Below are 25,235 nucleotides of genomic sequence, written 5' to 3' on the forward strand. Positions count from 1 at the left end.
TACATTTTAGCTCATTCCAGTTTGGTATTCTGTGTGCATCTCATCATAATTGCCATGTTTGAACATTTTGTGGTGATTGAAAGCAGCAAAGTTCATTTTATTCTGCAGACACATTCGTTTTCATTCCAAACACCTGCATTTCAAATGCTTAGAGTTGTCCATTAACTTTCCATTAACTTTCCATTTATTGTATAAAGTAGACAAGCAGCACACAGTGCTTAAAGTGGTCTATACACGTCTCCTTTTCATTTTCTCTCTTTGTTTGTGTGCTCTCCCTCCTCCTGGCTTTTTCACTTCTCTCAGGCCGTAGTCGGAGGAGTCGGGCAATGCGACCACGATCTCCAATCCTTGAGGCAAAGGACATTCCTCCCTTGGAGCTTCCCAAGTCCTCTGAGGACCTCCTGATTCCTACCTCACAGCTCCTGAACGTGTCGGCCGTCTATGAGGTCCTCCGCAACTTTGGCTCAGTGCTGCGGCTCTCTCCGTTCCGCTTTGAGGATTTCTGTGCAGCATTGGCCAGCCAGGAGCAGTGTACACTGCTGGCAGAGACCCACATATCCCTGCTCAAAGCTATTCTCAGAGAGGAGGACACTTCCAACACCACATTTGGGCCTGCTGACGTGAAGGACTCTGTTAACTCCACTCTGTATTTTGTGGATGGTATGACCTGGCCAGAGGTGGTGCGGGCGTATTGTGAGAGCGACCCGGAGTACCGGCATATTCTGCCTTTCCAGGAATGTGAGGATTACCCGTATGAACCATTGGACAGCAAAGTTAAAGTTCTTCAGTTTTTGGTGGACCAGTTCCTGGCGACAAATATTGCCCGGGAGGAGCTAATGTCAGAAGGGGTGGTTGCCTATGATGACCACTGCAGGGTATGCCATCGTCTTGGTGACCTGCTGTGCTGTGAGACATGTTCAGCCGTTTACCATCTGGAGTGTGTGAAGCCACCATTGCAGGAAGTGCCAGAGGACGAGTGGCAGTGTGAAGTGTGTGTAGCACACAAGGTACCTGGTGTTGCGGACTGCATCCCAGAAGTTCAGAAGAGCAAGCCGTTTATTCGTCAACTGCCAGTTGGCTATGACCGACAACACCGCAAATACTGGTTCCTGAACCGCCGCGTTGTTGTGTAAGTTTACAATGTTTCATTTTTGCTCCATGATTATTGCATAGGATTCAACATTAGAGGTGTCAGTGTGAGTGACTTAATCTAGGTGCAGTCTTGCACATTGATAATATGCCACTTCAAAATTTAAAACAAAGTTATTAGTGAAAGTTACTAAAATATCCAGATATCACTCAAACATTTAATTAATTAAACTATGTGAAACAAGTTTATTCTTTTTTGAAGAGGGTCCTTGCCAGAAAAGTAGCACCGTTACAAGACATTACCAACACAGAACCAACTCACACAGTTGTCCCAATTTCTGTGAGTTTGTTTTCAAAAATTAAAAGAAGTATTTTACCTGTGAAGGTAATCAGCGGAAAAGCAGTGTCCTTTTTCAAAGCAGCTTAATCGGTTATTGCAAACTTGTGGTCACAAATCATTTGCATGAACAAAGCAACACCATAAGGAGGAGAGCTATGGCCACTAGTGCTGTAATTTCCGTTCTGCTCATTCCTCTACTGTGATTTGACATAGTACAATATAAACTGTAGCTGCCCTCTGTGCAGCTGATCTACCACATTATGTGTGGGTCAGTTTACTTTATCCCAGGCTCTTATCTGAAGATTGGCAATTGTGAGATCTATGATCTTCTTGAGAGACACCATACACTGTTACAATGTCTGTGAAGCTCTGTGTGGATGGCTCTATACTTGTCGAAGCCTCCTTGCTAATCCAAGGAATTAATACCCATTAAATGCAGATGTAGAGACATGTTCTTTGCTCAACATGTGTTCAGTCTGCATTCGACTCCCCTCTTCATTCATAAAAGACTGTTGTCAGAGTACTTTACACAGTATTGCTTAATCACAGAATTGTTCATAAATTGTAAATGTCATTTAAATGTTGTTGACATTGAATAAAATTACCATCCATAAAGTGTTCAAAGTCAGGCTCTGTCCCGTCTGAGCCCACCCAGGTCTGGAGGCAAGTGATGAAGCTAGGTGAAATGACCTGCAGTGACCCATTTTAATTTACTACAAATTAACTGCATCAGTTTGAAAAACATAGGCCAATGTTTAAAAAATCAAACATACATACCGCAAATTTGTTTGATGAGAACAGAATTGTAGAACAGATTATCCACTATTGTGTGACTGTATCAGCAAACAAGTTTCCATATGCTGTGTTTCAAACTCATGTGTAGCTGCAGACACTGAAAACAAGATACAGGATTGTGTATTTTGTTTGACAAAAAGTAATGAACTCATTGGGGTAAAGTTAAAGGAAACCCCAAGCTTAATTTCTTGCACGCGATTACAGATCTGTGTGTTGGTAAGACCTGCTGTTTAATAAACCGAAAATAACTGCATCCCTCCACAAGATTTAACATAACCTGACCATCAGCAGTATTGGTCCTATACGTTAGCAAATTATCTTGGTATTGAGCAGTCACAGATGGTATGTGTGCTGGGTCAGCAGCAGCAGAAGGCCTGCTACATAAACCATAAAGGAGCATAGATCACCTGAACAATAGAAGATTTAAGAGGATAGGTGGCCCAAGTTTTGTCATCGCTGCATTTCACACTGTCTCTTCTTTTTCTGCTTCGCACTCCCACACCAAACTGGCCCAAAGCAGGTGCTGATGTCCAGTCCCCCTTCAGAGGCCGTGTGTGTTTGTGCAAACAAGTCATGCGCACAGGAAATAAGTTTGTGTGACTGCACGTATGAAGTTAAGGTGTGCGTGCGTGTGCACTTGTTTGAATGTGTATACCCAAATATGCCCAGAGAAGTCCTGGAAGGATGCTGAAATAGATACTGGTGTTATAATATGTCCTCAGGCATCACTGTCCCTGGACAAGGACCATGCTGAGCAAAAAGCTGTCAAGTACGCCACGCTGTAGCTGCTGCCACATAAACTCACGTGCCCTAGTGATGATTAATGATTTGTATATAAATCATGTAGATATGTAGCTAAATAAAGCTAGTAAATCAGAACAACCATAAAGATTTATCACTTACTAAGATACATTTATAATTTTTTGCCGTGGATATCAGTATTAAAAAATGTTTAATCTTGTGATACAATTCTATTTATATCACCCAGCCCCACTCATTCAAAGTGTATAATACTAATATTCTTTCATTTGTTCAACAAAATATGTAGCTTTAGAATAAATTGATTATTCTTTTCAAAACCATGGACAGCCAATGTTTTCAAGATGCTCCTAATGGCCAAGCGTGTGCACTGGCTGTGAACTGCTGTTGTCATTTTGAACCTCTGAAAACAATTGTTATTTGGAAATTGTTGCCAAGAGACCCGTGAAACTCAAGCAAGCCCTGTGACTGTAATACATGTAAACTATAGCTCTTTAACAAATATTTTACAATTGCAAAATACATAAACTATACATTTGCTAGTTGCCTTATTTGTGTGTAATACAATATAAGTTTGTTTTTTTTGTTTTTTTGCACACCTGCAGAACAATTGAAGAAATCACAGTCTGATCGACAATTTTACAGTGTGCAAGATTCTTCAGTGGATTTTTTGTCCTGTATTTCCCACTGGCACTTTGCATGCTTTGCACAGTTGTTCACACCTGCTCCTGTTTTTGAGTTGCGCAGTTGATGTTAAATGTGTTGTCTGTGGTGCAGAATTAGACGGCAATGTATCACCACAGAGAGAGGGAAATAGACTTTAACATTTTTGGTAAGGTCCACTTTGTTGATGATGGTCAATCAAGCAGGCTAACTGTAAAATGAACATTTATAATGGATGGATCCTCTAGGCAAAATTTATCAGGGATAATGCACATAAATCAACATCAATGTGATGTAAATGTTTAGATTTAGACAAATGGCTAATTTTCACCACAGTCATGTGAAAACTTAAAGATAAATTAATCTGCTGATGAGACAAATGACAACCAATTAATATTAAAGCACATACAGCTGCATAATAGCATACAGAGAGCAAGCATATGTCCTACCCTTCCCTGTTGTGTCTCCTAATTTTTACCATTTTTTCCTCTTTTGTTTCCTCTCTCATTTCTCTCCTACAGTGAAGAGGATGGTGAGCAAGAGGACAAAGCCATCTGGTACTACAGCACCAAGGTAAATGAGACTCATCTTTTTCTCCAACAAGGGTTGTTTACTCTTAACACAGTCACAGTCACTCTGTTTTTGTTTCCTTTTTTTTATATGTGTCACAACTTTATTTCTTTTAATTAACAAAATGCATCCAAACGTTCTTTGTTATTTGGCAGCACTGCAGTTATAATATTAACATTGCACTTATTAAACTCTCCCTAAACTCTGTCCTTCCCAGGTCCAGCTGGCTGAGCTGATAGATTGCTTGGATAAGGAGTACTGGGAGGCTGACCTGTATGCTGCCCTTGAAGAGATAAGGGATGAGGTGCACACACATATGGACATCAATGAGGACCTAACCAACAAGGCCCGTGGCAGCAACAAGTGTTTCCTTACTGCTGCCAACGGTAAAGAGCTCGTAATTCTTTGTCATTTTAATAAAATAAACGAATTTTCAGAGAATCTGAGGTGCATTCTGTCACTGACTTCAGACATGAATCAGAGTGGAAGAAGGATGTCTTTAAGCACAAAGTATTTTTTTTCTTCTCTTTCTCTAGCTGTCTCTCTTCCCCCCTTCTGTCCTCTCCCTGCTTTCCCCCCAGAGCTCATGAATGCCACCCAGTCATAGATGGCTGGGCCATAGGAATCAACCCAGCTATTATGTAACCTTACTCTGGACCCACTCTGGCTAGCATCCAGCTCTTGAGCTTCCCTTCAGTCCCATGTCCCTTCCTTTCTGTCTGCAGGGTATCCACCAAATCCATGTGTATGCTTTTGGCTGTTTTTACCATTCAATCAAGTTCAAAGCAATTCAGCTTTAAGAAAAAGCAGTACACTTTAAACAGTGCTGTGTAACGTGGTGTTAACTTTTGAAGCAACAGCTTGAGTGTAAACAAGCACATCTAACAAGCATCTGGTATGCACAGATAAGTTACAGGTTCTAACTGACAACAGTCTTTAACCTATTTTTTTTTACACCCAGGAAATAGGTAACACAAGAATAGAAAAAAAGTATGTCACTTGAAAGAATAAATATGGCTTTTGCCAAACTTTTTCAAACCGGCAGCAGTAGCTTCACCCGTGTGCTGCCACTGTGGTCTCTAGCATATGAATATTCACTCTTGCACACTTAATACTGAATATACAGTAAGTCAGTAAGTAGAAAAAGAAGCACTTAATATCCAGTTTTGTATATGTGGCAGCTGTTTTACACAACTCATCCATAAAATTGCATTATAATCCCAGAACACAAAAATACAGTAATTGAAATAGCAAAACTACCCTTATGTGGAAAACAGATAGAGGCTCATAAATTCAATTAGAATCAACTTTTGTTTAAGATCATTTTTACACAGTCAGTTTATGACTATCACATATAAAATGTGTAGTATTTTCTCAATCTTTACTAGGGTGGTTAGGAGGTTAGGTTAGGAGACAGTGGCCGGGCATGTGTCAGTCCTGCGTCTGCATTTGTAAATCAGTGTTGTTTAAACAAAAGGGAGAATAATTCTGAGGGGAAAAATTGTAGTCTACAGAGCGAACTGTGATTCCTGTTTTGTGTGTCTATAAAAGAAAATCTTCAACATTTGCATACTGTAGTGGTGCATGATGCTATTTAGGGGGAGGCAGAATGAGCACAGATTATGATGTTCAAGATAACATATACTGTACATACCATCACACAAAGATAGACTTCATGTACTGAACAAAAACAGCTTGACCACAGAATCTTCCATCAAAGCTTCAAGTCATCTGGTCGTTTTTGATGTTTTCACTTTTGATGAGTGTTTTCATTTACAGATTTAGATTTTTCTGTCTGTCAAGTGTTTAGGAGAGAAAGCCTGCTTACCTGCATTTAATTCCTCTTTGCATTTATTTATGCTGTCCTTCTCACACCTTCCTCTGTGATTTAATGAAACAAAAGGTTATCATCTGCTTTACGCTTTGTTATTATATAAATTGCCCACTGCGGATCGAGGTTTTACATCATTTGGTTTATGTTAATCTGCAGTAGTCTTACTGATGAGTCATACTCTCACAAAGGACTTCACAGTCTTCTACCCAACATGCTTCCTCCTCAGAATCAGTGAAAAGATCAATCTAAGATACAGCATTGAGTCATTGTGCTCTCTGACCTCGCATAGGGGTGTAACTTTATGGTGGTGTTTTACAGCAGGTTAGAAGTCAACATCAGTGAGCATGAATATTTTACGTGCAGATAATCGGTGTATAAACGGTTGCCAACACCATTTGTGAAGTCTAAGCAAAAAAAAATTGAAACGTGTTATAATCTGGCCTCAAAGTCACCTCATTTTTTCTTTCTATTTAGTCTTCAGTTTGGTCAAGTCATCTGTGATGCCTCTGTTGTTTCATTTTGAAAGTAACATTTTTTCTGTTTCCAGACAGATCATCACAGTTGAGTAACCACAATCATTTTTTTTTTTTTTTTTTTAGAGATTTTTCTTTTTACTTAATTTTGTGAATTGAGTTGTGAATATCCAGCAGTATTATGCCTTTTTGGAGTTGCCGTACTGTCCAATAGATTATTTTGTGTCTTCTTTTTCTTTGTGTTTCGTCACATCATTGATCACATCCAGTATGATTATCATGAAATCTTCCAGTCTATCACTCTTTCTTGGGATATTTATAGACGCAGCCCTTCGTTTCTTTTATCTTACAACTATCGCTTTTCTTTCGTTTACCTCTTTCTCTTTCATCCAGAGGAGATCCTGGAGCGGTTGCGGGCTAAGAAGGAGGAGGAGCTGGAGGAGGTGAAAAGACGGGCTGCCGAGGAGGCCCAGAAAGCGCGGCTGGAGAGGGAGAAGAAGGAGGTGGATGCGGAGAAGGAAGACGGAGAGGTCAAGCTGAAAGAGGAGGGACAACTGGAGGGCAAGGTCAAAGATATGACAAAGGAGGAGGGGGAGACAAACGAAGAGGCCACAGAGGAGAAAAAGGATGGTGTCAAAACTGGAGGTAATTATGATGCTTATATTTCACGAAACACTCAGAGAAACATGACCAAATATGTAGTCTTAAGTAAGGATGAAAGTGGCATAAAGAAACATAACATCTAACCTTAAAAACTGTTTTTTTTCTCAGTACCTCTATTCTTTTTTTGAGCCTTGGAAAAAAAAGGACATCATCATAATAGTGTAATTAGTTATTGATTCAAGAATGAATTCCACAGTTATTTGTCTGGTGGACCATTTAGAAATGCTGTGCTGTTTGTCAAGATGCAAGCGACACGTTTGGCACTCACAAAGCACATATGTTAATTTGTATTGGTGTCTTGCGAGAGATGTATTATCCAGTGCAATAAAGGGGCTCTAACGATGCAATAACTAGACATTTATTGCATTGGCAGCAGAACAAAACACAAACATCTTGGGGCGAGTTGAGAGTCAATTATACAGGTTTGGTAAGAGGCGTCTAATTAGCCTCGAGAGCATAATGATTATAAATGTCTGTATTCCCATAAATGCATGATTGTGTTAATCTGAAAAAGCTAATTTAAATAACTCCATATGTATAGATACATTTTTAAAGGTATTATGTGGCTCTGCCAACAATGTCTAAAATCTTTTTTTTGACATATTGATGATGGATGTTATATGACTTTATGATTTGACCATATTTGTCAACCATCATTACTCCTCTCCATTGTCTCCAAGTTACCTATGCATTATCAACTAAAATCTACAATATTTACAACACTGCTGCTGTTCATCTGTAGTTGCTGAAGCTCCACCCACTGACCGAGAAGGCAGTAGTGGCAGTAACTTCTCATGTGGACCTATACTTCCAGCAACCTCTGCTCCAACACAAACCAACATCGTGAGCTCTAGCCTGCCCACTGAGCCCCCAAAGCCCCCGGCCTCCACCACAGAGGCTCGGATAGAGGGGTGTTCCCCTATGGAGGTCTCTAACAACACCAAAGGTATCACAGGACAATTCAGGGCAAAGCTGCCCTCATTAAGCTCCTTTTTGAGAATCTGCTTCACTGCCACAGCCTGAAACTTAAGCGGATTGTGTGATGAATCCCGTACTAGTGTGACTTGTGTGTTCCGCCATATACCCCAGAGTGCTTTGGTGTTCCTCCCGACCATTTCCTCGCCTGCCTCTTTTTGCATGTGGCTCTCATTCCATCTGCTGGCTTTTGTGTTCAGTCGTCCAGTTTTTATTTCTTGAATTCTGGCATCAGCTTTGGAGCTTTGAACTCTCAATTCCTCATGCCCTCTTTCTCTCCCAAGAGATTGCATCAGTTGATTTGCAATCAGAAGGCATTGTCACTGCAGTCAACACGACTGGCCTCATGGAGCGATCAGTCAACTCGGGACAGTGATCGCGTTGCCTGGTGCAATAATTCTTATGAAAAGCTTTTCTTTGGCTGCTTGCTTGTAATTGCTGATTGATGACCTGCACATATTCATCCTTAAAAATTACATAGCAGCATTTGTTGTTTTGGTCAATGTGGTCATGCGTGCACAAACCTTGCCTTGCCTGGAGGGGTTTATATGGTGCATTACACATGACTTATCAGTAGAGGGAGCCACAGCCTCAACTATAAACTATATTTCAGAACTATCACAAGAAAGTTTGTCTCCACGTAGACTGAGCTTTTACCTGTGCAGAATCTCCTGTTTGTTGGTCAGTGATCACGGCTTTGATGCTACAGTTTTATTTGCTCAGTAATTTCAGCATGGGCTAACACCTGCATCTTGCTGGCAAACCAATTAATCAAAGATGCCACAGATGTTGACAACAACAGCACAGTCGAGACCTGCAAGCCTTGTTTGTCTTGACAATCAATACTGATTTTCTGTTTGTGCAGCAGAAAACCCATCATCAGATTCTGTCAGTGGAGATGGAGTCCCCAGCCTGAGCCAGCCCTCCCAGACCAGCGAAGAGAACAGTAACGGCAGCATGGGAGCCGGGGTCCCTCCCAGGGGCCCTGAACCCCCAGACCTTGCTGACAAGTCCTCACAGTCATCCCTAGCAAGCCTCGATGACACAGGTCTGACAAAAAAAATATCATATTTTTTTGTTGTAATATAAGAGCTATCCTCTGCAGCAATTTATTTTACTGTTGGAAATTAACCTTGCAACTTAAATGCTGCCAGAAAAGGCTTAGGATAATTGTCCCTTATATCATACTAGTCATCTACAGATTGTGCATCCCAGTTAATAGGCCTTAAAAAAGACTAGCAGCACATGCTACATGGGAAACGCAGCACGTGTGTTATGATATGAAATCACTGTCAAGTGGTTTTCTCTTTTAGTAATCTGTGCACATCATATCACCTTCGTTCAAGTAGAGTTTACTACTGTGTGACTTGGCTTCATCTGACTTTGACTGAAACAAGCATTGCATTTTCAGGGGAGGGTAAAGATTCGGCCAATGGTGAGACGACAGGTCTGACCGGCAAGAAGTCTTCGGCAACTCGCATGGTGACCAGGCTGAGGAACCCAGAGAGCAAGCTGAGCCAGCTCAAGAACCAACAGGTGGCTGCTGCTGTTCACGAGGCCAACAAGGGCTTTAAAGAAGGCAAAGAGGTGAGAACTGTGGATGACGAGACAGACACTTTCAGGCAATATGTGAAAAATGTTTGCACAGGTGCACTGGCCAGGTGAATCTATGTATTAAGAGACGGGCCTCAAGGAAGTACTACAGATTTAACTGACTTTTATCACCTCCATAGGTACTGGTAGTAAATGCGCAAGGTGATGTCACCCGTGTCAGCACACGCAGCAAGGATGTGGTGATGAAGGGGACCCTCAGCCAATTTTTCAAGCTTGGCCAGGAGGGCAAGTACCGCGTCTATCATAACCAGTACAGCTCCAATGCCCTGGCCCTCAACAAGCACCAGCACAGAGAGGCAAGTAGCACAACAAAAACTCTTTTTCCCATCATTGCAAGGGTTTCTTCCATCATTACAAAGACATCCAAGTCTGGCGGATTAGTGGTTCTAAGTTGTCAACAGGTGTGAATGTGTTTCTGTGTTAGCCCCGTGATGGAACAAAAGTTTTATGATATATGTGTTATTTGACAGATTTTGAATGGGACAGTTCTGTGAAATGTCTCTGGTCTTTCAGATTCCTAAACTCGATTCCTGACTAAAATTAATGTGTCTTTCATCAGGACCATGACAAGAGGCGGCATCTCTCACACAAGTTCTGCATGACACCTGCAGGAGAATTTAAGTGGAATGGATCTATTCATGGTTCTAAGGTTCTCACCATCTCAACACTGAGACTCACCATCATCCAGCTGGAGAACAATGTCCCGGCACCGTTCATGCACCCTAACTGGGCCTCACACAGGTATAGAACAGAGTGGAGGTAGGGATATAGAAATTATTTATGTTGTATTTATGTATGCATGTTATCTGTGTGATTTTAAGTATACCATGACCAGACTGGCCTCTTAAAAACAAATCAGACTGAATGTGAAAGCACCCAGGGCAAATAGAGAAGGGTTCAATGTCTATTTCTTTGTTTTCTAGGACCAATTGGATCAAAGCAGTTCAGATGTGCAGTAAGGCCAGAGAGTTTGCGCTGGCTTTGGCAATCCTGGAGTGTGCCATCAAACCTGTGGCTATGCTGCCTGTCTGGAAGGACTCACTTGGCCATACCAGGTACACACATGGCGTATATGTTATACTACATATTCATAAATCTGTGCTTTTACTCATTGATAAAATTTTCTCAAACACACATAAAAAGAAATAATAGTTGTATGATCCATCCACAAGTTCAGTTTAAATAAGACACAGTCTAATACGTGAAAAAAAAGTTAAAAACTCAAACAAGCATTCAGTGCATGTACATAGGAGATGTGTGGTTGGTTTAGCAGGCAGAGGCGATCATAACCAGATCAGATCAAAAGGCCCACCCTAGCTGTAAGGCATAATATTTAGACTGTGAGTCCACTACCAGTACCACCCACCTCTGCCTCTACTACTGCTTCCACACCACAACGCCCCTCTAAAGAGGTGATTGTCCAAGATTTCACAAGGTCAGGCCCGGAGAGTGTGTGCATGTGTGTGCGACTGAACTGAGAGCATCAAAGTAAAAGAGAGAGTGTGAGCTGCTCAAGTTGCAGTTCAGCAGCTTTTAGGACAAGTGTGTGTGTTTCCAAGAACTGTTCCAAGAGCAGCTAACGTCTTCTCATCTTTAATCAGCGCTTTGATCTCACTCAGTGAGCTTTACAGTCGCTCTCAAGAAAAATAATCATTAATGTAAGGTTGTCATACAGAAGTTGTTTTATCATTTGTCAGCTCCACAATGCTTAATAGGTAGACTTGAATATATGAATGGTTGTTGTGAAGGGACCATCATACAAATCACAGCGGGAGGCTCACTATGAATGCAAAAATTTCACAGACGACCCAGAAACAAGGTTCTTTTGCTAAAACACGATTTAAAGCAATCACCAATCTTTGTGTAAAAGCTGTTCATTTTCAGTCAAGAGCTGCAGGCTGTATTGCATGACCATTTCAAATGCTTTCAGGTTAAATCGCATGACATCCATGGAGCGTGAGGAGAAGGAGAAAGTGAAAAAGAGGGAGAAGAAGCTGGAGGATGAAGAGACGATGCAACAGGCCACTTGGGTCAAGTACACCTTCCCAATTAAACACCAGGTAGGTCTGTTGTAGGTTGCACAAAGGCATAAATTAAGTGTTCTGCTCTGTTCTTTCATTTGACTGCTGACAGCAAGCCTGACATTCTCTCATGTCCACATCACATACACTCTGGCTGTATGTACAAGATAACCCACCCTGCCATGTACATTTAAATTGCATTGCACGGTGCATAGAGACACTTGAATGTCCAGGAAGGCTCATTACACTGTGTAATCTCAACATGGCTATTAAACTATAAAATGTTGATGTCTCGTGCACCACAACCAGTGCTAAACATCTTGTGGCAGTCACTGAATGACAGGAATGTTGATGTTATAAATAAAATGCAGTAGTACACATACATAAGTATCTTAAATCTGTTGTCTGCACCAACACAGCGTGAAACACATATTGATAATGGGATGAGGGTAAGAATGTTTCAGGCCAGTCTGCTTCTAGGTTGAGAAATTAATGCCTGGAAAACTGAGTCATTGCAGTGGGAAACACTGGTGTGCATGTTGTGCTTTCGTGCGTGAGTGACCATCAAGGGCTCTTTGATACAGCAAGCTGAGCTGTGCCGTGAGTCATTTCCCTCAGCAATTAGTGATCAGTGTGTGAACAGCCTCTAAACTAAAGAATCTCTCTTTATACCTTCACTCTCTCCTTTCCCACCACTTTTTTTTTTTTTTGTCTCTCACAATTCACTTTTCTCCTTTTGAACCTTTCACCTCTTGTTGTTTCTTTATCCCTCTATTTCTCACTCCGCTTCTCCTTTCTTGTCTTATGTGAAGGTGTGGAAGCAGAAAGGAGAGGAGTATCGCGTTACGGGCTATGGAGGCTGGAGTTGGATCAGTAAGACTTATGTGCAGCGGTTCGTCCCTAGGCTTCCCGGCAACACCAATGCCAACTACCGCAAAGAACTGGAAGGTCTGAAATGGGAAACTTTGGGGCCTAAAATGTGGTTTTCAGTTATTTGGACTTTGGGTTTCTCAAATTTAAAGTCTCTTTGATTCTGAGAGGGAATTAGTCTCTCTTTTACTAATCTCCACAATGTCATCGTGGGTTGGTTGGTCTTCAGTGAATTAAGTCTTTCTTTTGATATGTCTGTGGATGTAACTGACTTGTATGTTATTACTTCAATCAAAGACCTCACAGATAGTTTGTATTCTTTCTTATTCACCTTTTACTTTGTGTAATTATGTGTCAGTGTCAACTCTTATGTTTCTCGTCTTGGAGGCAGCAAGATAATCCTTTTCAAGATTATTTTATCTTTTAATGATTGATGGCTTGTGCTTTTGAATTGTCTGAGTAATAGCAATTATCAATAGCCACAGATGTGTTTCAAAATAAGTTCAAAAATAAACTCTCTTTCTCATTCTGTTTTCCCAAGATGCTAAACTTGGCAAGAAATGTACCCTGCTGGACTTGAGTCGACGGCCAAGTGTAGCCGCACCAGAAGCTCAGGGAGCTGCTGCTTTAAGCAGTGAAGCAAAAGATCAAGGCCTATCTAGCCTCTCCAAACCTGCAACAGATCATCTGCTGTCTGCCGAAGATCCCGAGTCTGAGACGATGGAAGAGGAAAAGAAAGAAGCGGTGGATGAAAAAGAAAAGACGGCCCAATTGTCAATAGATGAATCACCTGCAGAGATGGAGGTGGATCCAACAGAATCACGATCAGATGAAGAGCAAAGTATGACAGAGACTTTGTGTCTAATAGCATTGTATTCAATTGCATGTACAGTATCTCATATTTGCCCATTTCATTACAAAGTTAGAAATACATTCACTTTAATATTGAGTATCCTGCTGAAGCATTTCAACTTGTGTGTGTCAAGTGGTGTGTGAAGAAGTATGTTATTTTTTATCAATGCAAATTAAAAATCTAAATTAATTTCCTCTCCAGGGTCCAGCATTCAGGAGGATAAGGCTTCCATAAAGGAGGAGCCTACAGAGGGCCCTCAGCGACCCTTTAACTACGATGTAGTGGATGTCAGTAAGGGCTTCCTCACCCGCATTGCCTACAAGAAGAAGGTCAAGTCCTCCAAGCTGGACTGCCTGCTGGAGCGCCGAGTGAAGCAGCACATTATTGAAGAGAAGCAGAGGCAGCAAGTCTCTGCCTCTAAACAACCCCAGACTCCCACACCAGTTTCATCCACTTCAACCCCTGCTCTGAGCACTCCAGTCCGGCCACGGGCACCACTCAAGCCCCATTCTCTCGCTCAGACACAGCTCGCACTGGGCGACGCTGTGAAAGTGGAGGAGAAATCTTCCACAATACAAACTCCAGGGCCAGGAGAAGTTGGAGGAGGGGAAGTTGAAGGAGAGAGTCAGGCCGAACTCTCGAAATCTACAGAGGATATTGTCACTCCTCCTCTAACTTCTTCTGTAATAGACTCCACACCCAAAGACAGTTGCAGTACAGGTACAGGTGGAGATTCAGCTTCACCACAAAACCAAACCACCTCCCTGCCCCAGGAACTGGAGGCAGATTTAGTGGAAAGGACTATGGGGCCAAAAGAAACCCGTTCAGATATTTCAGGGCAAGAGGGTGTTAAACTGCCTGATGCAGAAGAAATAACAGCACAGGGAACTGATAGCTCTTTAGAGCAACAAGCAGTCAGTGTACCATCAGATGATACCAAGGCTGCACATATTGAACATACAGGGTCTGACGTACCCAACTTGAAACTGGACTCCATAAGGACATCTACGAGCATTCTTGACCAAAAAAGTGGTCAAAACGCATCTCCTTCTATACCTATTCAACAAAACCCAGAAATGTTAAGTTCTGCACATTCAGGCACTGAGGAAAATGGCACGGGGCCAAGGGTGAACCAAGAAAATATGCAAGAAATTGGACAACATAAAGCCGAAAGCATTAGTACTCCCGAGCCAGTTTCTCCTCTCCCTCAGGTAAACGGTAATGATGGTTTGGGGAGTGAAAGCTTGTTGAGTAACTCTGTAATGAGCTCAAATAATGGTGTACTCGCCAACAGTCCCCAGCCCAAGGTGAACAGCACTGGTAAAACTGAAGAACAAGGACTAGTTGTTTCGCTGAAGGACAGCACGCAGCAAAAGCCTTTGTTGAATGGAGATTTGGCCCCTGTAAATGACAGTACAGAGGTCGGGGCAAAAGAACCAAGCCTAACTTCTAAGGTGGAGGTCGAGAGTAAGACAATATCAGATCAGGACTACAAACCTCCACTGAAGATAACAAGGCTGGAAAACAACATAGACGCACTTGGAGGTAATACTCAGAGCACTCTACAGCACAACAGCACATCACCATTTGAGTCTGTGGAAACCAAACCCAGTCCTGTGGTCAAGATCATCAGAATGGCTCCCTCTCCTATACCTTCAGCGGAGGAGTCCAGTCTGAGCGACGACTTTGCAGAGGAGAATAGTAACAGTGGGACGACAGAACCACCCAAGACCATCGTCACCCAGGTAACCACAACCTCCACCACCACCACAACGGTAGTTTCCACAGAGATGAGGATAGCCAACACACCATCGAAAGCACCCGGAGAAAGGCTGTCAACAACAGAAAGCAGCGCAGTGTCCACTCTTACCACCATGACCAAAACAACTGTGACCAAAATCTGTTCCGGGCTCGATGGTCAGTCAGAGGACAGCCAGAGTGAAACAGTGACACAAGAACAGAGGACGATGCTCTCGGCCTCTGTCAGTAAGTCAACGACTGACACCAGCGGTAAAACCTCGGTAACATCTGTCGCTGTGAGCCAAGAGGACTCATCAACAAAGGGCCGCGTCCGCCTCCTAAAGTTCTCCCGCACCAAGAAGACACGTTCGGACACAGCCCTTCCTTCTTACCGCAAGTTTGTCACCAAGAGCAGCCGCAAGAGTATTTTCGTATTGCCACATGATGACTTGAAGGTGCTGGCGAGGCGAGGCGGTTTCCGGGAGGTGCACGTGTTTAGCTACAATGCAAAGCCAGCCCTGGATATCTGGCCATATCCTTCCCCCAGGCCCACGTTTGGCATCACCTGGAGGTAACATTGCTCTTACTTAAGCTTTTCACCCACCCAAACCACATTACATAAGGTTTCATTCCATCTGTGTTATTGTCACTGCTCACTGGTTAAGTAGCACTTAATGATCTGCGTGGGGAAATCCAGCCTCTACATTTGAACAATCTCAGCTATTTCAACGATCAGTGGGACTCGAGCATTTTGTTCTAGAGCGATGGCTGTAGGGTTCGTTATAGCTTATTCACCTCACTTTGTGTGGAGGGAAAAAAAAATACTAGATTAGGTCAAACACAAAAAGAAAAGGGGCAAAGTTTTAAACTAAGGTCTTTAACTCTGACACAACAGGCATAACATAAACTTACTGTGTGACTGTGGATGTAGGAGGAGGAGATAGGAGATAGGAGGGAAATTCCAATACAGATAGTCCAAATCTAATTTCTGATTCATTTTTAAAGAGAACATATTAGTTTAAGTATTTGACAGTCAGACATGATTTGTATCTACTGACTCCCCCAAAAAAAACCTTCATTAAAAACCCTGCAATGGCAGCACAGCAGATTTACTTTGATTAAAATTAAGGAAAGACTAGAATTTGCAATATATTTAAAATAAAACCAGACAAATTAAAAGACAAAAAAAGAGTTGATTTATTTTTTGTAGGGGAGCACCTCACCAACCAGAGACAGTGTATTGAAGCGGTTTGTCTGTATTGTTTCTACATCTTCACTGCATTTTGTCTCTTTTGAACCAAACAAATGAAAATCTAACAGAAAAAAAAAAATCTATTTGACAGCACTTGCGTCTGTGTGTCACATGTTTTTGTTGGAATATCTAGTCAACCAATGCAACAGTGCTATCTCTCTTGGTAGCTTTGTGGTAGGATATGTGCGGTTTTTCCAAAAAACAAGGACGGCAGGCGTATGCTATACTATTTCTCTTTATTAGTCACCTTTAAACCCTCTCCTGGTTTTGTCAGGAGTGCCATTTCCTGTTGATTTGTCGTTCTTTATGTCTTCTCTCCCCCTGTCTGACGTTTGTGGCTTTGGCCCTGAGCGATGTTGTGGCTCTGAGCCGTGTGTCACAAAGGGACCTCTGGTTATTTTGACCGGACCTCAGAGTTCCAAAGCAGACATGAATCATCCAGCGGTCGGAGAAGTGTCAGGATGTTCACTTTGTGCAATGACCCAACCCTGCAACCCAGGGATTTTTTTTTCCTGCCTGTCGTTACACATGGGAAAAGGAATATCTATCAAACCCCATACAACACACACAGCCCTGTGATGATCATGTTTTTGTAGATGTTCTAGATATTTTATATGACCGTATCCCAAGTGACAAGTTCATTGCTGGCAGCCCCAGCACGGAAGGAATATTTCTTTCAAGATAAAAACTTGAGGAAATAAATCATTGATCGATATCGTCCCGTCATCTAATGCTACACTGAGAACAGTCTGTTGCACCCAGAATTGTTTATTAAATTAAAAAGAACCAAATGAAATATGCACAAGCTTCCACTTTGAACTCAGTGAGTTAAAACTGTTGGTTTACTTGCTTTTGTAGTCAGGGATAATATCTTTTTCTCAACCAAATTAGCGTGAATAAAATGATTTATTAAAGATGGCAGCCAGTTGTTCTGCTTCTTTCATGTAAATGGTCATGACGGGACAGCAGCATCACCAGAAACCTCAGTCTGTTTTTACTCGGCCTCTTCCTGTTCCATGATCGTGCTGCAGTGTGTGTTCTGTAATGCTGAGCGACTCACTGGCGGTCAGTTGCGCTGCTTTAATGAACTGCATGACACCGGGCAGCGGGGAATACCAGCAGCCCTTCCTTCGACCTACAGCTGTAGAACAACTGTTCTTTCGTTTTCTATCTATCAACAGACATTTCCATTTTCCAGTTAATTTCAATATAGCTGCATTTTTCTCATGTTCTACATAAGAGATGTAGGTGCGATGTTCTTTACATGCAACTTTATGTGACTAATGCTTGAACCTCTGGGTTGTGTCATAGGTATCGCCTGCAGACTGTGAAGTCTCTGGCTGGTGTGAGTCTGATGCTGAGGCTCCTGTGGGCCTGTCTCAGATGGGACGACATGGCCGTCAAACCGTCCGCTGCTGTCGGCACCACGCGTACAGGTACAACCCCCCCACCCCCCAAATCATCAAATAAAGATGTCCTTCATTCTGGGAGGAAGGGGGAAAAGGCAACAAGTCTAATACTGAAATTAGTTCTGTATGAAATCACCAGCTGCTTTTGAGGGCAGAATTAATTGTGTTGTTTGATGTACAAGATATTTACAGCTTTTTTTCTTTACCTTTCTAAAAGATAATGAATTTACACTTGTATTGTGGAAGATACATGCAGCTGGTGTTTCCCCCCAAAAAAAGTCCATCCTAAAGATCAAAAACTCAGGTGTTTCCTTCTTTGCGATAACTTCATTTCTTCTTGCATTTACTTGGGCTCCCCTCTTTGTCCCCTTGTGGGCCCAAAGAAACACTCCAAAATGGCCTTCAGTCTCATTTGGGTGTCAGTGTTATTATGTTGGAGTGCATTTCCTCCATCTTCTCGGGCTTTCCTCCTCATCACCATACCAACCCAGCCCTATCCCCACTCATTGCTACAGAGACATCGGACACTGAAATCACCACCACAGAGATCATCAAGCGCCGTGACGTGGGACCCTACGGCATTCGCTCAGAGTACTGCATCCGCAAAATCATCTGCCCCCTTGGAGTGCCGGAGACTCCGAAAGGTGAGATTCTTTTTTTTTCATACCTGACCAAAAGATGGAAGCTACTTCCTGAACAAGACCATAATTAGAGCTGAGAAAAAGTATGAATTCAGTCAGATGTCTGTCCCTCATTTGTATTTCTACCTTTTTGGTTGGTAATATTAACCTGTTGTTGATAACAGACTGACAGCCTTTCCCTCTAGCTCAAAAACACAAACAGTCTATAATTTATTCATCTGTCCACAATCCCAGAAACCCACACCCCTCAGAGGAAGGGCTTGCGCTCCAGTGCCTTGCGCCCCAAGAAGCCTGAGCCTGCCAAGCAGACAGGCCCAGTGGTGATTGAGACATGGGTGGCTGAGGAGGAGCTGGACCTCTGGGAGATCAGAGCCTTCTCAGAAAGGTCAGAGGGGCAGAGGATCGCAACAGTCAAGCATGTGTTGGCTACGCCTACTGTGTAGCATCAATCATGTAATCTGTCAGTCATAACGATTTAGAAACATGTGATATTGCATAGATATTGTCAGGCGTGGAGAATTTACCGCTAATATTTCTCTAGCGTGGAGTTGATCTGTGCTGCTGAACTTGTGTGATGCTTTTTTTAACCAATGATATTAACCTCACCCTAATTATCATCATTTCTAATTTGTAAAATGTGACAAGATTTTAGGCTACATTTTAAATATTTCTTCATGTTTGATTTTTGCTGCGTTTTAAGCTTGATAGGTTCTTTTTTCTTTTTACAGGGTGGAGAAAGAGAAAGCGCAGGCAGCAGAGCAGGCCAAGGCAAGTGTGGTTTAGTTCAGTTATCAAAGTTCAGTTGCTTCTAAGGCACATCTGTTCATTTAAACAAAGTAGTAGGCCTTTACCTTTTTTTTAATTGGTGTCAAGTAAAGCTTGTGTCTTAATTCAAAAGGAAAAAGCTCAGGTGTAGCTGGGATTTACACACGCACTTAACCTTTTTGTGCAATTGTTGCCAAGACAACAAGAAATCCACACATCTCAGTCTTTGCCAATCTATACCACTGTAATGCCTCATTTCTATACAGCTCTTAAGTTTTGGCTCTTAGTTTCAGTATTTCTGTCACTTGTTCCTATGTTCATGTACTGACCATCTTATTTACCATTTCAGAAACGTCTGGAGCAGAAGCCAGGCTCAGTCACAGTTACTCCAACGGGGACTCCTGCAACATCTGCCGCCACACCCAAAGTCATTGTCGGTTCATTGTCAGGCCAGGGCACCCCCAGCACCAAGGTGGTGCTATCCACCAAGATGGGCACCCCCGTCACATTCCAGCAGAACAAGAACTTCCAGCAGTCATTCGCCACCTGGGTCAAGCAGGGTCAAACCACACAAGGTACGTTACAGAGGAGTGTGGCTACTGGCATTTTTTTGTTTTTTCTATGTGATGTTTCATGTATATGAAGTCTGTTAGTCGTGCATGAGAGTACTGGAGCAGCATGGTGATCAACATCATCAGCGTCACCGTGGTAGTTTATTAGAAGTAGTGATATCAACAGATTGACAGCAGTAACAGTGTTTGTTATCTTTTTTGTTTGTTTGTTTGTTTGCTTTATTAGGAGCAGGCACAGAGACCACCGTGGCCACTTCTGGTGGGCACACCTTCCAGATTACGGGAACCTCAGTGGGTGGAAAGGTAGTGACCACCAAGCTGCCGCTGCCCGCCAACAGCAAGATCGTCACGGTCAATGTGCCAACTTCACAAGGAGGTAAGGCAGATTTTAATAAGTCACACCTCTGAGGCAAACAGAGAGCACAAGTTACAGTTATTCAGTGTAGACGTTTCTTTCCATCCACCACCATTTCAAGATGCGTCTGTGTTTTCGTTTTCTTCGCCTCGGACCCACAGCTGAGACTTTTCAGATTTGTCAAAGGAGCCAAATTAGATCTGGCTCGTTAATTGCACGGCATTGTGTAAGCAAATTAGCGTGCCAACCACGCGCATGTCGCTCGAGAAAGACTGAGCCTGTCTTCAGTCTTTTTAAACCTAGTCAGTGCCAGCTACCGCAGACCCAAATATTTTGAAATCTACAAATTAGACACAAATTGGACATTCCTCTGTCCTTGATTGCCACTGTCAGTGAGCCAAGTACACAAGTAGACGATCATTTCAAACCCCACATCTTAGAAGAACTATAGGGCTCAAGTGTTCAGATGCTGGCCTCTATTAACCGCACTACTAAATACACTTTTTCTGAATCAGTCACACAGTTGACACAGTAAGTTTTACCATGGCCCTAACGCAGTTGTGTTTTCCTTTACGTGCTTGAAATTACACACACTTTTGAAGCACTTCATTTAGCCTACTTCCTGACCTCAGAGCCACAGCCCGCTTCCTTGATTAGTTAAGCGTTTTACCATAGGCTTATTTTTTCAGTTTAAGGTTGTCTTTAAGTGATGTTATAGGGTCACCCTGAAACTGAATGAATGAAATAAGAGAATGAATAAAAGTTCGTGCTGCCTGCTGCCACCGCGGCCCGACCCCGGAAGAGCGGAAGAGGATGGATGGATAATTTAACTTTCTAACTTTATAATGTATTTTAGAGAGGAAAAGGAAGGACACAGTGAAGTAAAGGAGCATCGAACACTGCAGAAGTAACGCTGAGCTTAACAATGTCCACCGGCCTTGTGAATTAAGTGAGCCTCTTGTTCCATCTGGTTCCAGATGCAACAGATGTGAAAGGTGCTGCCCTCTGAGAAGCAGCCACTGTGCGCTCACTGTGTTTTGTGCCGCTGTGGCAGCATGCTCTGCACCAACCCCACTGTGGTGCCCATTGTGTGCCAACCTCATGAGTCAGCAGCGTAGTTTAGTATGACGGATCATGTCTGGTTGTGTCTTGTCGGCATGGTAATCTAATAGAAAGCTGTTATTTTGGTTGGACGGTTTTTAGGATGGTAGACTTGTGTAGTCTGAGGTTCTAAATCCAGACTGCGGATTCAGAATTGAGCTATCTTAAGTTAGGTGCTTATTAACTTTTTTCGAAATGTCAATATTGACACCGCAGATGAGGCGATGGTTTGTACTGAGCACCACCTGGACTGTCTGTGGCCCTGTCAGGTTATCAGATGATGGATACTGCTCCACACTCGGTAGAGGTGGTCTGACATGATGACAAGCTCCATTACAGCTGCTGACAGCTCTCGTGTGGGTCACATAGGTCAGATTCAGCATTCACAAAACCAGTTATTTGACTAAACACTGATATACTCAATGTATTTCTTTTTAATTAAATGGCACCATTTCAAGATGAAAATAAGCCTAGAATATGAAAGGTAAATGAAATAGAAATCAAAAAACTTTGAAAGCTGTATCCATGTTTCTATTAAGTAATATATGTGGATTGAGTTTGTCCTTTAAACAGCCTTAACAATAACTGTCTGTTTTCCTTCTTTATCCATTCTGTCAAACCAGAAACCAGAAAAAGAAACAAGAAACAACTGAATAAATTCTCATTTTCAAACAAAAAATGATTGTGCCATTACAAAGAGCAACTCAATATACAATAAATGTATTCTTTAATATGTACATGCAATCACCCGATAAAGAGGATGATATTCACCAAGGATATGAGGAAAGGGACTTTTCTTACCTTTGAAGTTACCATGAAGGAGAAACTAAGTTCAGGTGGAGTGTAGCCATTTAATGGACATGTGTATTTATCCAGCATGACTGTTGGGCGCCCTGTTTGTTTTGGAAGGGCTTAAGGAAGTTAGGGAGGAAAACAAGTTTACCCTGAGGTCTGCTACCCAGACAGGTAGCCCTCTATAGTGGGATTCCATTTTTCTTTTTTTCCCTCCGTTTTTTTTGAATAAAAGTGTACCTCTCCACTCACCGGAGTCCCAACTCCCCGACCTCTCCAAACAGCCAGTCCATAGAAACGAGTGTTTGATGTGTGCGACCAGAGCAGCTACTCCCCAGGTCTTACGGCCGGGTTTAACGTCCCTGTTTGAAGAGGGAAAACCTTGATGTATAGGTTTACCTGCTCGGTTGCGGTTGAAAAACCGCAGCAACAAGGCAGCAGAGGAAAAAGAGCAACGCTCTCATGGTTTCCATTTCTGCCATCAGCTTCACGTGAGCTCATGAAGGCACAGAGCCTGTTGAACAAATATGAAACGCGCCCTTTGTCAGATTAAAGTTTAAAAGTAGGGTCTGAATTCATGCATAATTTATGAGGGGGTTCAGATATGCTGGGGGGAACCCAACTAAGCTTTCAGTGAGCCTTTTGAAGATTTTGTTTACCTGCTCAACTAATATTTACCATCGCTGTGATCAAAAGCTGGCCATCTAGCAAGGAGAGAAGCCCACAAATAATGTATTGAGTTGTGTCAATGTAGGACCTCTGTACAACTGCTCACTTGTAACATGCAAAAATGTAATTGTATTAGAGATGTTTGGGCATTTTCAGGTTTATTAATGGATATGTTTGATGTAATAAAAGGCAGGTATGTGAAAAATAAATATCACTGATCAAATATAATTTGACAAGCAGTCTTTCAAAGATACGTTACAGAATTGTATCTTTAAATCAAACATCTTAAAGCTGTCCGTTTCCTTAAACTGCCCCTTCCTTTCAGCATTTTGCTCTTTCCCTCTTACTTGAAACCACATCTCCCTCCATGCCACTTTGTGTCATCTCCAAATATTTCTCTTTGTCCTTCTTGTTGTTGCTCTTCATATCATTCCTCCAGTTATGAGTTAATCTAACCTAATAATAATAACTGCTCCCCTGCCTTCACCCATCCCTCTCCTCATGCCTCTCTTCTCATTTCTCATCAGATTTTTTCACCCTGGTGTCTTTCTGCTCCTCTTCTCTTTGCAGGTGTGGTTCAGCAGAAAGTGTTGGGTATCATCCCATCCAGCACAGCGGGTGGCGCCCAGACCTACACCACATTCCAGCCCCGCACCACCACGCTCAACATCAGGCCCAATACCCCGGGCTCCCAGCAACAGGTACATCCATCTGCCTTCTTTCTGTTCTGGCATATTCATAAAAGAGTTTATATATATATATATTCTACTACGGTTGCAAAAACAAAATGGCCATGCATCACTGTTTCTGTTGCCTTTGCTTTTTGCACATTTTTAATTTTACAGCCGATTACATATGTAGTTTTTCTGCATGTTGTTTTTACCATAGAAGATAATGTATTTTATGTATATTATTCCAAATTGAAACCAAATTCTTATTTTTGTTTTGTTTTTACCTTTATCCTAGACCTCACTCTGTTGTCAGATTCTGGTAGGGAAAGTCTTTGAAAGAATTACAAGTAATGTCTTGACGAAAATATCCTTCTAGGTTCTGGCAGCTGGTAGTCAGATCCGTCCAGGAATGACAGTGATCCGAACCCCGATCCAGCAGACAGGACCCATGGGAAAGACGATACTTCGAACACCCCTCGTGGTCCAACAAGGTAACGTACTCATCATGAGAGCTGGAATACTTTTCGTCTGAACAAAGAGCAAACTGAATACTGGCAGCAAATTTAGAAATTAAACTTTAACTGTTTCATCCCCTGTCTGTGAGTCAGTATGTCTGTATATGAGTGTTGCCCAGCCTCTATGGCTACATGTTTATTGCCTGTGGGTCAGATTTGCCACACCTCTCTCTTCCAGGTCAGGGTGGCCAACAAGTGGTGACGCAGATCATTCGAGGCCAGGCAGTTTCCACAGCAATATCTGGTGCCAGCCCTGTTGCCACGGTCACTGGCCAGGGGGCAGCCAGCCCCACCACAGCGGGGCAGGCAGTGGGCCAAACACCACCCGGCACCCCACGGGCACAAGGGCAAGGCCAGGTTAAACTCACCCTGGCACAGCTCACCCAGCTCACACAGGTTAGTGAGGGAGATTTCATCTGATGCACAGGAAAATGTATCTTTGACAAATAAATTAGAATAGAGGATACCATGGCCTATAATTTCTATTCAAATTATTTGAGTGTATCATATGTACAATACAAGACTTGGTATTGAAAAGATAAACATATTACATTGGTCTGTGCATAGTATTTCTCCTTTTTTTCTGTTTTTTGTGTTTCGATACAAAAAGTGGAAAGAAAGTAGAGTAAAGATTTGAAAAAATGGGACAAAAAAATGACTATACTATACAATCTCTAGCCTCAGCGAAATTATTCTAGATTAAATAGCATTGCTCTGATTCACCCACCCACTCACAGCTCTCTTCTCTGCTTCCTGTAGAAGCAGCAGGGCGGGTCAGGCGTGGATCGGCAGGCTGGTGTCGGTGGTGCCCAACAGGCTCTGACAGTGATGGTTCAGGGCCAGGGCCAGACCACCGGCCAGCTGCAGGTGATACCTCACGGGGTCACCGTCATCCCAGGGCCCGGGCAGCAGCTCATGCAAGCGGCATTGCCCAACGGTCAGATGCAGCGCTTCCTCTTCACGCCCTTGGCCTCAGCTGCCACACCCACATCAAGCACAGGTATAACAAAAAAAAACAAGCAAAGTCAAAAAGTAAAAAATCCACTCGAGTATTAAAATATATCAGAAAAGTCACTCAGAAAACGGACACAAAATGGCATGTCTTTGAATAACTAATTTTAGGGAAGTATCAAGCAAGCTCAGAGCACCTCCATTTTTTACATTTTGCATTTAAAAAATCACAAAAACACACACTTGGAGGTGAGTCTCTTTCACAGATTAGTTTTAAAGTCCG

The 25,235-nt window shown here is 42.5% G+C and overlaps 1 protein-coding gene across 9 annotated transcripts in view; it reads left to right on the top strand.

Annotated features, from left to right (window-relative positions):
- LOC130165986 (nucleosome-remodeling factor subunit BPTF-like) overlaps positions 1-25,235 on the top strand; it is a 43,018-nt gene that overhangs the window by 3,248 nt on the left and 14,535 nt on the right. For 3 of the 9 annotated variants that reach the window (XM_056371208.1, XM_056371210.1, XM_056371213.1), the window contains exons 2-25: positions 304-1,129; positions 4,168-4,219; positions 4,434-4,602; positions 6,917-7,168; positions 7,929-8,132; positions 9,027-9,209; positions 9,573-9,748; positions 9,895-10,071; positions 10,335-10,516; positions 10,699-10,830; positions 11,706-11,835; positions 12,609-12,744; positions 13,208-13,507; positions 13,721-15,830; positions 17,823-17,947; positions 18,412-18,564; positions 18,796-18,946; positions 19,290-19,329; positions 19,676-19,901; positions 20,125-20,274; positions 23,386-23,516; positions 23,863-23,977; positions 24,180-24,397; positions 24,761-25,001. In XM_056371208.1, coding sequence (XP_056227183.1) covers positions 304-1,129; positions 4,168-4,219; positions 4,434-4,602; positions 6,917-7,168; positions 7,929-8,132; positions 9,027-9,209; positions 9,573-9,748; positions 9,895-10,071; positions 10,335-10,516; positions 10,699-10,830; positions 11,706-11,835; positions 12,609-12,744; positions 13,208-13,507; positions 13,721-15,830; positions 17,823-17,947; positions 18,412-18,564; positions 18,796-18,946; positions 19,290-19,329; positions 19,676-19,901; positions 20,125-20,274; positions 23,386-23,516; positions 23,863-23,977; positions 24,180-24,397; positions 24,761-25,001 — 6,579 coding nt within the window. The remainder of the gene's footprint in view (positions 1-303; positions 1,130-4,167; positions 4,220-4,433; positions 4,603-6,916; positions 7,169-7,928; positions 8,133-9,026; positions 9,210-9,572; positions 9,749-9,894; positions 10,072-10,334; positions 10,517-10,698; positions 10,831-11,705; positions 11,836-12,608; positions 12,745-13,207; positions 13,508-13,720; positions 15,831-17,822; positions 17,948-18,411; positions 18,565-18,795; positions 18,947-19,289; positions 19,330-19,675; positions 19,902-20,124; positions 20,275-23,385; positions 23,517-23,862; positions 23,978-24,179; positions 24,398-24,760; positions 25,002-25,235) is intronic. The other 6 variants (XM_056371211.1, XM_056371212.1, XM_056371209.1 and 3 more) reach the window with 5 other exon arrangements.

The sequence above is a fragment of the Seriola aureovittata genome, chromosome 3 (genome assembly GCF_021018895.1).
Source record: "Seriola aureovittata isolate HTS-2021-v1 ecotype China chromosome 3, ASM2101889v1, whole genome shotgun sequence".
Taxonomy (NCBI): Eukaryota; Metazoa; Chordata; class Actinopteri; order Carangiformes; family Carangidae; genus Seriola; species Seriola aureovittata.